Below are 13,449 nucleotides of genomic sequence, written 5' to 3'. Positions count from 1 at the left end.
GTTCTCTTCACCACTGTTGTGGTTAGTGAGCTGGGTTCTCTTCACTGTTGTGGTTAGTGAGATGGGTTCTCTTCACCACTGTTGTGGTTAGTGAGCTGGGTTCTCTTTACTGTTGTGGTTAGTGAGCTGGGTTCTCTTCACCACTGCTGTGGTTAGTGAGCTGGGTTCTCTTCACCACTGTTGTGGTTAGTGAGCTGGGTTCTCTTCACTGTTGTGGTTAGTGAGCTGGGTTCTCTTCACCACTGTTGTGGTTAGTGAGCTGGGTTCTCTTCACCACTGTTGTGGTTAATGAGCTGGGTTCTCTTCACCACTGTTGTGGTTAGTGAGCTGGGTTCTCTTCACTGTTGTGGTTAGTGAGCTGGGTTCTCTTCACCACTGTTGTGGTTAGTGAGCTGGGTTCTCTTCACTGTTGTGGTTAGTGAGCTGGGTTCTCTTTACTGTTGTGGTTAGTGAGCTGGGTTCTCTTCACTGTTGTGGTTAGTGAGCTGGGTTCTCTTCACTGTTGTGGTTAGTGAGCTGGGTTCTCTTCACCACTGTTGTGGTTAGTGAGCTGGGTTCTCTTCACCACTGTTGTGGTTAGTGAGCTGGGTTCTCTTCACTGTTGTGGTTAGTGAGCTGGGTTCTCTTCACCACTGTTGTGGTTAGTGAGCTGGGTTCTCTCAGAATAAGATGTTGTTCTCTGCTGCCAACTGGTACATCTGCTGTGTTGTTCCTGCCTTGTCTATTCAGGGTTGAGAGAACAGCATATTTATTTAATTTAACCTTTATTTAACTAGAGAAGTCAGTTAAGAAAAAAATCTTATTTACAATGAGTGCCTCCATAAGGCAAAAGGCCTCTTACGGGGGCTGGGATTAATAAATAATATATATATATGTTAAAACACACATCAGGACAAGAGACCCTTCTATACACACTAGTCTGTTAGACCCTAAACCCTTCTATACACCCTAGTCTGTTAGATCCTAAACCCTTCTATACACCCTAGTCTATTAGACCCTAAACCCTTCTATACACCCTAGTCTGTTAGACCCTAAACCCTTCTATACACACTAGTCTGTTAGACCCTAAACCCTTCTATACACCCTAGTCTGTTAGATCCTAAACCCTTCTATACACACTAGTCTGTTAGACCCTAAACCCTTCTATACACCCTAGTCTGTTAGATCCTAAACCCTTCTATACACACTAGTCTGTTAGACCCTAAACCCTTCTATACACACTAGTCTGTTAGACCCTAAACCCTTCTATACACCCTAGTCTGTTAGATCCTAAACCCTTCTATACACACTAGTCTGTTAGACCCTAAACCCTTCTATACACCCTAGTCTATTAGACCCTAAACCCTTCTATACACCCTAGTCTGTTAGACCCTAAACCCTTCTATACACCCTAGTCTGTTAGACCCTAAACCCTTCTATACACCCTAGTCTGTTAGACCCTAAACCCTTCTATACACCCTAGTCTATTATACCCTAAACCCTTCTATACACCCTAGTCTGTTAGACCCTAAACCCTTCTATACACCCTAGTCTGTTAGACCCTAAACCCTTCTATACACCCTAGTCTGTTAGACCCTAAACCCTTCTATACACCCTAGTCAATAGACCCTAAACCCTTCCTACCTACCCCTAACCCACCTACCCAAGCCTCTCAGACCTGTGGAGTGAGTGAGGGCAGCAGAGAAGGGTGCAACGTGTTGGAATGGAACATACTCTCCCTTTCTCCCCTCCAGGCAAGCAGACGTGTCCTTCGGAGAAGTTTGACTGCGGCGGCTCCACCAACAAGTGTGTCTCGTTGTCGTGGCGATGCGATGGCGAGCGGGACTGCGAGAACGGGTCGGACGAGGAGGACTGTGCCGCCGGTGAGTGTGATGGACAGCTGTCAATCAAACGCCATAGAACCCACCCATTGGCTGAGACAGGTGTCCTTAATTTGTGGATGGGCAATAGTCCCGCCCACTGACTGCACTAGATTTTAACTGGACACTATGGTGAGAAAAGAAGGGGTGTGTTTCTTCTCAGTGACCTTTAACCCTTGAACCACTAAGCTGTAGTAGTACCACTGTTTGTGTCAGTCTTTTGCCTCCTTAGCTTTTTTATTCACACCCTTTAGGAATGGCAACGGCTGTTCGCTAGTCATAGCATTGTGTTTGAACACACGTCCCAGGTTAGGATTTTACGGAGCTTTGAATGAGCCCACGACCGTGTGACATGCCGTGAGTGGGCGGGGTCAAAGGAACCAATAGAATGGATTATTTTGATCACAGTTCTCCGTTTCCTCCGTTATGGGGCATTTTGGGGGTTCTTTTCTCCGTTTGATTGATCTTCTGACGACGGGGGACACAACGGCTCCCAAATTACACCCTGTTGCCTAGTGCACTACTTTTGGCCAGAACCTGTCTAAAGTAGTGCACCATGTAGGGAATAGGGTGCCGTTTGAGACTCCAATGAATAAAGGGCCAATGAATAAGTCAGCTCTGCTAAGAAAATACATTGACTTTGATGCCAAATCAAAGGTTGCAAATTCAATATCAAATGTAAGAATCAATGTAGATTTTGCCCTTGGTGGCCGCCGGAACCTTTGGTGTCTACCATGACTCATCGCAACCATAGCGATAGCAAGAGTCTCCAACTCAACCCAATCCAGCCTTGCATGATGCAAGCATCAATCCATCAACCATGGATGATGGCGTCACCCTCCCCTCTACCCAATCACGCGTCACTGTGGTGCCTCTCTGCACACTCTCTCACACACACACACACACACGTGACTACACTCCTGCCCTACTTTACAAGGCAACGTGAAAGACTCAGCTTCTCATTTTCCCTCCCTCCCTCCCTCCCTCACTCCCTCCCTCCCTCCCTCCCTCCCTCCCTCCCTCCCTCACGTCGGGAGAAATTGATTGTAGTGACAGTACCGCAGGAGACTGGATGATTGGAGCTCCACCGTGGCGCAGGAAGCTTCCCTGTCGTATTTCCCTCAGATTGGGGGAAAGAGCAGAGAGAAAAAGATGCTGTGTGTTTTCCTACTATCATTTGGGTCCCAGAGTTTGTTTCTGTGTGGCTTCATTTCACTTCTCCACCGCAATCGCTCGATTTGTTTTTCCTCAGAAAACCCACAGTCCTATTTCCACCGTGTGTATTGGAAATCAAAAACAACTATTTACTCCTCCTAGATATGGTCTGTGAGCCTGCATTTACTACAGCGCTGCAGAGCTAAGAGACAATTACAAAAAGCCTCTTAAAACCAGGCCTGGGTTCGAAAACTGTTAGAAATCTTTCCATTTAGAAATGATTTTTAGTGTTTTCTTTCTTCTTCTTCTAATCTAGTGGTCTCATTGCACCAGGTAAACTCAATCATGCTCAGCTTAAGTTTTTTAAAATTATTATTTGAAATAGTATATGATTAAAGTGTTTTTGAACCAAGGTTATAAAATATATCTATGCCACTCTGCCCATAACACTCCTATGGTTAAATGAGCTGAAGTCTGAAGTCTGAATCAAAGTGGCAAAGATCTACTGCCTTCTTAAAATAATAGAAATGCAACATGCAATGATTTCAAGATTTTACTGAGTTACAGTTCATATAAGGACATCAGTCAGTTCAAATAAATACATGAGGCCCTAATCTATGGATGTCACATGACTGGGAATACAGATATTTTTATTTATTTTTTATTTTACCTTTATTTAACTAGGCAAGTCAGTTAAGAACAAATTATTATTTTCAATGATGGCCTAGGAACAGTGGGTTAACTGCCTGTTCAGGGGCAGAACGACAGATTTGTACCTTGTCAGCTCGGGGATTCGAACTTGCAACCTTTCGGTTACTAGTCCAACGCACAGATACCTTAATTAAAAGTAGTGGCGTGGCTTTGAAAACAGTCAGTATCTGGTGTGATCACCATTTGCCTCATGTAGCACGATACATCTCCTTCACATAGAGTTGATCAGACTGGTGGTGTTGGCCTGTGGAATGTTGTCCCACTCCTCTTCAATGGCTGTGTGAAGTTGCTAGATATTGGCGGGATCTGAAACATGCTGTCGAACACATCGATCCAGAGCATCCCAAACCTGCTCAATGGGTGACATGTCTGGTGAGTTTGCAGGCCATGGAAGAACTGGGACATGCACAGATCCTTGCGACATGGGGCAGTGCATTATCATGCTGAAACATGAGGTGATGGCGAAGGATGAAAAACACGACAATGGGCCTCAGGATCTCGTCACAGTATCTCTGTGCATTCAAATTGACATCGATAAAATGCAATTGTGTTCGTTTTCCGTAGCTTATGCCTGCCTGCCCATACCATACACCCACCACCACCAGGGGGCACTCTGTTCACAACGTTGACATCAGCAAACCGCTCGCCCACACGACTTCGTACACGTGGTCTGTGGTTGTGAGGCTAGTTGGACGTACTGCCAAATGCTCTAAAGGTGGATTATGGTAGAGAAATGAACATTCAATGCTCTGGCAAAACTTCAGACATCTGTGGCATTGTGTTGAGTGACAAAACTGCACAATTTACAGTGGCCTTTTATTGTCCCCAGCACAAGGTGCACCTGTGTAATGATCATGTGGTGGATGGATTATCTTGGCAAAGGAGAAATGTTCACTGAAAGGGATGTAAAAACAATTGTGTGCAAAAATGTGTGAGAAATAAGCTTTTTGTGCATTTTTGGGATATTTTATTTCAGCTTGTGACACATTAGACAAACACTTTACATCTTGTGTTTATATTTTTGCTCAGTGTAGCTTGTCAGGTTTTTCAGCCGTAGTTAGCCCGGGTTCATAGAGAGTCTCTCTATCCTGTCAGTCTGGGTCCATAGAGAGTCTCTCTATCCTGTCAGTCTGGGTCCATAGAGAGCCTCTCTATCCTGTCAGTCTGGGTTCATAGAGAACCTCTCTATCCTGTCAGTCTGGGTCCATAGAGAGCCTCTCTATCCTGTCAGTCTGGGTCCATAGAGAGCCTCTCTATCCTGTCAGTCTGGGTCCATAGAGAGCCTCTCTATCCTGTCAGTCTGGGTTCATAGAGAACCTCTCTATCCTGTCAGTCTGGGTCCATAGAGAGCCTCTCTATCCTGTCAGTCTGGGTCCATAGAGAGTCTCTCTATCCTGTCAGTCTGGGTTCATAGAGAGCCTCTCTATCCTGTCAGTCTGGGTTCATAGAGAGCCTCTCTATCCTGTCAGTCTGGGTTCATAGAGATTCTCTCTATCCTGTCAGTCTGGGTTCATAGAGAGTCTCTCTATCCTGTCAGTCTGGGTCCATAGAGAGCCTCTCTATACTGTCTGCCCGGGTCCATAGAGTCTCTCTATCCTGTCAGTCTGGGTTCATAGAGAGCCTCTCTATCCTGTCAGTCTGGGTCCATAGAGAGCCTCTCTATCCTGTCAGTCTGGGTCCATAGAGAGCCTCTCTATCCTGTCAGTCTGGGTCCATAGATAGCCTCTCTATACTGTCTGCCCGGGTCCATAGAGAGCCTCTCTATACTGTCAGTCTGGGTCCATAGAGAGCCTGCTGGGCTTGTAGAGTGTATAGTATTAGGAAGTCCCCTGGAGCTGAAACACTGCTGGGCTTGTAGAGTGTATAGTAAGTCATCCATATTAGGAAGTGAACTACTGTTGCTGTGACACAACTCCCGCAGCTCAGACAAAAGTCCCTCTGTCATTACAATACTGATAGTATAATACTGTAGTATAATACTGTAGTATAATACTATAGTATAATACTGTAGTATGATACCGTGCTTCTACACCTGCATTGCTTGCTGTTTTGGGGTTTTAGGCTGGGTTTCTGTGCAACACTTTGAGATATCAGCTGATGTAAGATAGGCTTTATAAATCAATTTGATTTAGTACCCTGAATTCTCCTGAACAATTGATCAAATCTGAAGAAAAACTGGACAATAAAAAGCTGGTGTACTTCCAGTGTGGATCTGGCCACATGTTCAGGAAAACGTCTAAATACTACAGTGCCTTAGCTTATAAAGCCCGTTGAAGCCCGTTGAATCCCGATGAAGCCCGTTGAAGCCCGATGAAGCCCGATGAAGCCCGTTGAAGCCCGTTGAAGCCTGAGGATGTAGAGAGGATGATGCCACCACCACCACAGTACCGGTGGATGATAATTGATTTCCTGGCGGAATCGGTCGTGGACACGGCGTTGTTCTGCAGCTCTAATTATCTACGTCTTGGGGACCTTAGATCTTTCATTTCTCCTAAGTGTTTGTTTGTGTGTGTGTGTTTGTATGTTTGTATGCCTGTGTGTGTGTTTGTATGCCTATATGTATGTGTGTGTGTGTGTGTGTGTGTGTTTTTATGCCTGTGTGTGTGTGTGTGTGTGTGTGTGTGTGTGTGTGTGTGTGTTTGTATGCCTGTATGTGTGTGTGTGTTTGTATGCCTGAGTGTGTGTGTGTTTGTATGCGTGTGTGTACCTGGAGGGATGCTGGATGGACGGAATTACCACCGGCAACTCTGACGATGCCACTCGGTTTCAAACATAGAGAATGATAGAGGAGTCATCTTACTATCTGTCCCGTTATGGTGTCTGTGAGTGCACAGCCAGCGCCATTGAGGTCATCTCCATTCTGAAGTAGTCCATTTTATTTTTCTACTGTTTCCGCGAGTTGGTAACAAACAAACTGAAAGGGTGCATACTGCCCCCTGGAGGGTGTTGTCTGAACTGGTATAAAGTCAAAGTTGTCAATTTCCTGCCACCTGCAGTTATGGAATGTTTGCTCAAGAGTATAATTAATTGGCTGAGGGATCCTGATGACCTGGATGGAATTCTGTCATCCTTCTTTAACCCATAGGAAGTCCCACCCAATTGACTACTTCATAATGGTCCTCAATGACACTGTCCATGCTAAAACAAGCTTTTGGGCACTAGAGTCCTCTATCATTTTCTATGGTCACATCTGTTATGCAGCCCATCTGACTGTCAATACATTTTGAGTTAAATTAGATTGAATTGGATTGACTCACCATTCAGAGAGGTGGAAGCAGGCTTTACTTCTAAGGAGCCGTAACACAGTGTCTGTGTGTTGGTATTCACCATTCAGAGAGGTGGAAGCAGGCTTTACTTCTAAGGTGCCGTAACACAGTGTCTGTGTGTTGGTATTCACCATTCAGAGAGGTGGAAGCGGGCTTTACTTCTAAGGAGCCGTAACACAGTGTCTGTGTGTTGGTATTCACCATTCAGAGAGGTGGAAGCGGGCTTTACTTCTAAGGTGCCGTAACACAGTGTGTGTGTGTTGGTATTCACCAGGCAGAGAGGTGGAAGCAGGCTTTACTTCTAAGGAGCCGTAACACAGTGTCTGTGTGTTGGTATTCACCATTCAGAGAGGTGGAAGCGGGCTTTACTTCTAAGGTGCCGTAACACAGTGTGTGTGTGTGTGTGTGTGTGTGTTGCTATTCACCAGGCAGAGAGGTGGAAGCGGGCTTTACTTCTAAGGAGCCGTAACACAGTGTGTGTGTGTGTGTGTGTGTGTGTGTTGCTATTCACCAGGCAGAGAGGTGCATTAAGATAGAATGACAATGACTGGCACCTAATAATACAGTACATGTCATCTCTCTAAGCAACCAGCCAGCTACTAGAAACAGGCGTAAACTGTGATATATTCAATACGACAATAATACATGCCTATCTTTTTACACACACACACACACACACACACACACACACACACACACACTTACCACAATGTTTCCTCCTGGTTCCTGGCTGTTCACTGTTACATCCATTAATCTGGTTCTCCTTATTCTCAGTATTCATGATTCATCTACACACAAAATCATCAACTCTTGATTTAATCCGACAAATTACAGGGTGACACTGACCAACACCAACAGATCAATAAAAACGAAGTTGTCCCTACGGTGATAGTGTGAATAGTAGCCTATTTTGAATGTATTTCTGTATAGACAGCAATAGGCTAATTAGGCTAGACAGTTAGGGCAATTCAATTTAAGTTAGCTAAGCTTCCCCTAGCCTTATGGATGCTCCTGTTTGTAGAGACAGAAATAGCCCAAACAGACCCTGGGACAGTTGTGGGAGGATAGTTCCCACATTCATACAACCAGTAGGATAGTTCCCACATTCATACAACTAGTAGGACAGTTCCCACATTCATACAACCAGTAGGATAGTTCCCACATTCATACAACCAGTAGGATAGTTCCCACATTCATACAACCAGTAGGATAGTTCCCACATTCATACAACCAGTAGGATAGTTCCCACAGTCATACAACCAGTAGGATAGTTCCCACATTCATACAACCAGTAGGATAGTTCCCACATTCATACAACCAGTAGGATAGTTCCCACAGTCATACAACCAGTAGGATAGTTCCCACAGTCATACAACCAGTAGGATAGTTCCCACATTCATACAACCAGTAGGATAGTTCCCACATTCATACAACCAGTAGGATAGTTCCCACATTCATACAACCAGTAGGATAGTTCCCACATTCATACAACCAGTAGGATAGTTCCCACATTCATACAACCAGTAGGACAGTTCCCACATTCATACAACCACTAGGACAGTTCCCACATTCATACAACCACTAGGACAGTTCCCACATTCATACAACCAGTAGGATAGTTCCCACATTCATACAACCAGTAGGATAGTTCCCACATTCATACAACCAGTAGGACAGTTCCCACATTCATACAACCAGTAGGACAGTTCACACATTCATACAACCAGTAGGACAGTTCCCACATTCATACAACCAGTAGGACAGTTCCCACATTCATACAACCAGTAGGATAGTTCCCACAGTCATACAACCAGTAGGATAGTTCCCACAGTCATACAACCAGTAGGATAGTTCCCACATTCATACAACCAGTAGGATAGTTCCCACATTCATACAACCAGTAGGATAGTTCCCACATTCATACAACCAGTAGGATAGTTCCCACATTCATACAACCAGTAGGATAGTTCCCACATTCATACAACCAGTAGGATAGTTCCCACAGTCATACAACCAGTAGGATAGTTCCCACATTCATACAACCAGTAGGATAGTTCCCACATTCATACAACCAGTAGGATAGTTCCCACATTCATACAACCAGTAGGCCAGTTCCCACATTCATACAACCAGTAGGATAGTTCCCACATTCATACAACCAGTAGGATAGTTCCCACATTCATACAACCAGTAGGATAGTTCCCACATTCATACAACCAGTAGGATAGTTCCCACATTCATACAACCAGTAGGCCAGTTCCCACATTCATACAACCAGTAGGATAGTTCCCACAGTCATACAACCAGTAGGATAGTTCCCACAGTCATACAACCAGTAGGATAGTTCCCACATTCATACAACCAGTAGGATAGTTCCCACATTCATACAACCAGTAGGCCAGTTCCCACATTCATACAACCAGTAGGATAGTTCCCACATTCATACAACCAGTAGGATAGTTCCCACATTCATACAACCAGTAGGATAGTTCCCACATTCATACAACCAGTAGGATAGTTCCCACATTCATACAACCAGTAGGATAGTTCCCACATTCATACAACCAGTAGGCCAGTTCCCACATTCATACAACCAGTAGGATAGTTCCCACATTCATACAACCAGTAGGATAGTTCCCACATTCATACAACCAGTAGGATAGTTCCCACAGTCATACAACCAGTAGGCCTAGGCTACATAAGAAAAAGGTTATAAAGCAATTCATCTGGTGCAACAGATCTGAAAGTTTAGCTTAAAATCTTCATACACTATTTCTTAACGTTATTAGTGCAGCAATGCGCACTGTAGGCTACGTCCGGACATGCATTTGGCATGACACGGAAAGAATGTTGATAACCAATAGAACATGAGAGAAATAGGCTACTGTTTTTTAAAAAATTTTATGAACCTTTATTGAACTGGGCAAGTCAGTTAAAGAACAAATTCTTATTTACCATGACGGTCTACTGGATTCAATAGCATATGGAAGTCTTTATAAAATAATGGCCTCCACAAATATGGGTCGGATTTTGCGTAGGCTACTTTGACATAATATGTAGTAAAATGTTCAGGTTTCAGGTTTGTTGCTGAGTTTAGCAGCTCTTGTTAATCGTGGCCCAAAAAGTATTTTTAACACAGGCGTGCGTTTAGAATTGTTGCGCAATGATTGGGTTTATAAAAACACTGTCTGACAGATATCCCACTTAAAGCTGACAGATATCCCACTTAAAGCTGACAGATTACCACTTAAAGCTGACAGATATCCCACTTAAAGCTGACAGATATCCCAATTAAAGCTGACAGATATCCCACTTAAAGCTGACAGATATCCCACTTAAATCTGACAGATATCCCACTTAAAGCTGACAGATATCCCACTTAAAGCTGACAGATATCCCAATTAAAGCTGACAGATATCCCACTTAAAGCTGACAGATATCCCACTTAAAGCTGACAGATATCCCACTTAAAGCTGACAGATATCCCACTTAAAGCTGACAGATATCCCAATAATTAAAGCTGACAGATATCCCACTTAAAGCTGACAGATATCCCACTTAAAGCTGACAGATATCCCTCTTAAAGCTGACAGATATCCCTCTTAAAGCTGACAGATATCCCACTTAAAGCAGACAGATATCCCACTTAAAGCAGACAGATATCCCACTTAAAGCTGACAGATATCCCACTTAAAGCTGACAGATATCCCACTTAAAGCAGACAGATATCTCACTTAAAGCTGACTGATATCCCACTTAAAGCTGACAGATATCCCAATTAAAGCTGACAGATATCCCACTTAAAGCTGACAGATATCCCACTTAAAGCTGACAGATATCCCACTTAAAGCAGACAGATATCCCACTTAAAGCTGACAGATATCCCACTTAAAGCTGACAGATATCCCACTTAAAGCTGACAGATATCCCACTTAAAGCTGACAGATATCCCACTTAAAGCAGACAGATATCCCACTTAAAGCTGACAGATATCCCACTTAAAGCTGACAGATATCCCACTTAAAGCTGACAGATATCCCTCTTAAAGCTGACAGATATCCCTCTTAAAGCTGACAGATATCCCACTTAAAGCTGACAGATATCCCACTTAAATCTGACAGATATCCCACTTAAAGCTGACAGATATCCCACTTAAAGCTGACAGATATCCCACTTAAAGCTGACAGATATCCCACTTAAAGCTGACAGATATCCCACTTAAAGCTGACAGATATCCCACTTAAAGCTGACAGATATCCCACTTAAAGCTGACAGATATCCCACTTAATGCTGACAGATATCCCACTTAAAGCTGACAGATATCCCACTTAAAGCTGACAGATATCTCACTTAAAGCTGACAGATATACCACTTAATGCTGACAGATATCCCACTTAAAGCTGACAGATATCCCACTTAAAGCTGACAGATATCCCTCTTAAAGCTGACAGATATCCCTCTTAAAGCTGACAGATATCCCACTTAAATCTGACAGATATCCCACTTAAAGCTGACAGATATCCTACTTAAAGCTGACAGATATCCCACTTAAAGCTGACAGATATCCCACTTAAAGCTGACAGATATCCCACTTAAAGCAGACAGATATCCCACTTAAAGCTGACAGATATCCCACTTAAAGCTGACAGATATCCCACTTAAAGCTGACAGATATCCTACTTAAAGCTGACAGATATCCCACTTAAAGCTGACAGATATCCTACTTAAAGCAGACAGATATCCCACTTAAAGCAGACAGATATCCCACTTAAAGCTGACAGATATCCCACTTAAAGCAGACAGATATCCCACTTAAAGCTGACAGATATCCCACTTAAAGCTGACAGATATCCTACTTAAAGCTGACAGATATCCCACTTAAAGCAGACAGATATCCCACTTAAAGCTGACAGATATCCCACTTAAAGCTGACAGATATCCCACTTAAAGCAGACAGATATCCCACTTAAAGCTGACAGATATCCCACTTAAAGCTGACAGATATCCCACTTAAAGCTGACAGATATCCCACTTAAATCTGACAGATATCCCACTTAAATCTGACAGATATCCCACTTAAAGCTGACAGATATCCTACTTAAAGCTGACAGATATCCCACTTAAATCTGACAGATATCCCACTTAAATCTGACAGATATCCCACTTAAAGCTGACAGATATCCTACTTAAAGCTGACAGATATCCCTCTTAAAGCTGACAGATATCCCACTTAAAGCAGACAGATATCCCACTTAAAGCTGACAGATATCCCTCTTAAAGCTGACAGATATCCCACTTAAAGCTGACAGATATCCTACTTAAAGCTGACAGATATCCCACTTAAATCTGACAGATATCCCACTTAAATCTGACAGATATCCCTCTTAAAGCTGACAGATATCCCACTTAAATCTGACAGATATCCCACTTAAATCTGACAGATATCCCACTTAAAGCTGACAGATATCCCACTTAAAGCAGACAGATATCCCACTTAAAGCTGACAGATATCCCACTTAAAGCTGACAGATATCCCACTTAAAGCTGACAGATATCCCACTTAAAGCTGACAGATATCCCACTTAAAGCTGACAGATATCCCACTTAAAGCTGACAGATATCCCACTTAAAGCTGACAGATATCCCACTTAAAGCTGACAGATTCCCCATTTAAAGCTGACAGATATCCCACTTAAAGCTGACAGATATCCCACTTAAAGCTGACAGATATCCCACTTAAAGCTGACAGATATCCCACTTAAAGCTGACAGATTCCCCATTTAAAGCTGACAGATATCCCACTTAAAGGCTCTGTATCTGCTTGCTGTTTGTTAATGTGATAAATAAGATACATAATGAATATACACGCGCCAAATGTAATTCCCAAAAAGTATGCAAATGAACCCATAGATCGATAAGCATGACCGGCCAAATGTTTTTCATTACCTGGTATTCCCATCAGTAAATAGGCATAAAAAAAACATTATTTCGCAATGTTTAGTTGTTTTTTTATCCCGGACAATTGGCTGGTGTCAATTTTATGGATTGGCTTTTAAAAAACATGTGAGGCCAAAAGCCGGCTATTACCAGCTAACGGAAACCCTGGACTCTAGAGACTGCTCCCTCTTGGAAACAGAACTCTCCACTCCATTCAGCAAGTGCATTGCGGCGAGGCGTTTTGCTAATTGAGCCACAAGTAAAGTTATGCATTTAGTTGAATCCTGCCCTCCACATCTCTCTCTCTCTCTCTCTCTCTCTCTCTCTCTCTCCTGGCCTCTCTCTCTCTTTCTCTGCCTTTCTCTCTCTCTCTCTCTCTGCCTCTCTCCCCACTATGCATCCTATCTCTGTCTCGTTCTCTCTCTCTGTCTCGTTCTCTCTCTCTGTCCCGTTCTCTCTCTCTGTCCCGTTCTCTCTCACCGCCCCTTCTCTCACTCTGCCCCCTCTCCCTCTCTCTCTCC

The 13,449-nt window shown here is 43.5% G+C and overlaps 1 protein-coding gene across 1 annotated transcript in view; it reads left to right on the top strand.

Moving 5' to 3' along the window:
* Positions 1-13,449, top strand: part of LOC110508229 (low-density lipoprotein receptor-related protein 8-like) — a 170,836-nt gene that overhangs the window by 73,808 nt on the left and 83,579 nt on the right. The window contains exon 4 of the mRNA XM_036966528.1: positions 1,734-1,862. Coding sequence (XP_036822423.1) covers positions 1,734-1,862 — 129 coding nt within the window. The remainder of the gene's footprint in view (positions 1-1,733; positions 1,863-13,449) is intronic.

This window comes from Oncorhynchus mykiss, chromosome 28 (assembly GCF_013265735.2).
Source record: "Oncorhynchus mykiss isolate Arlee chromosome 28, USDA_OmykA_1.1, whole genome shotgun sequence".
In the NCBI taxonomy this organism is placed as follows: domain Eukaryota; kingdom Metazoa; phylum Chordata; class Actinopteri; order Salmoniformes; family Salmonidae; genus Oncorhynchus; species Oncorhynchus mykiss.
The sequence above is the reverse complement of the archived record's forward strand: the minus strand, read 5'-3'. Positions and strand labels throughout refer to the sequence as shown.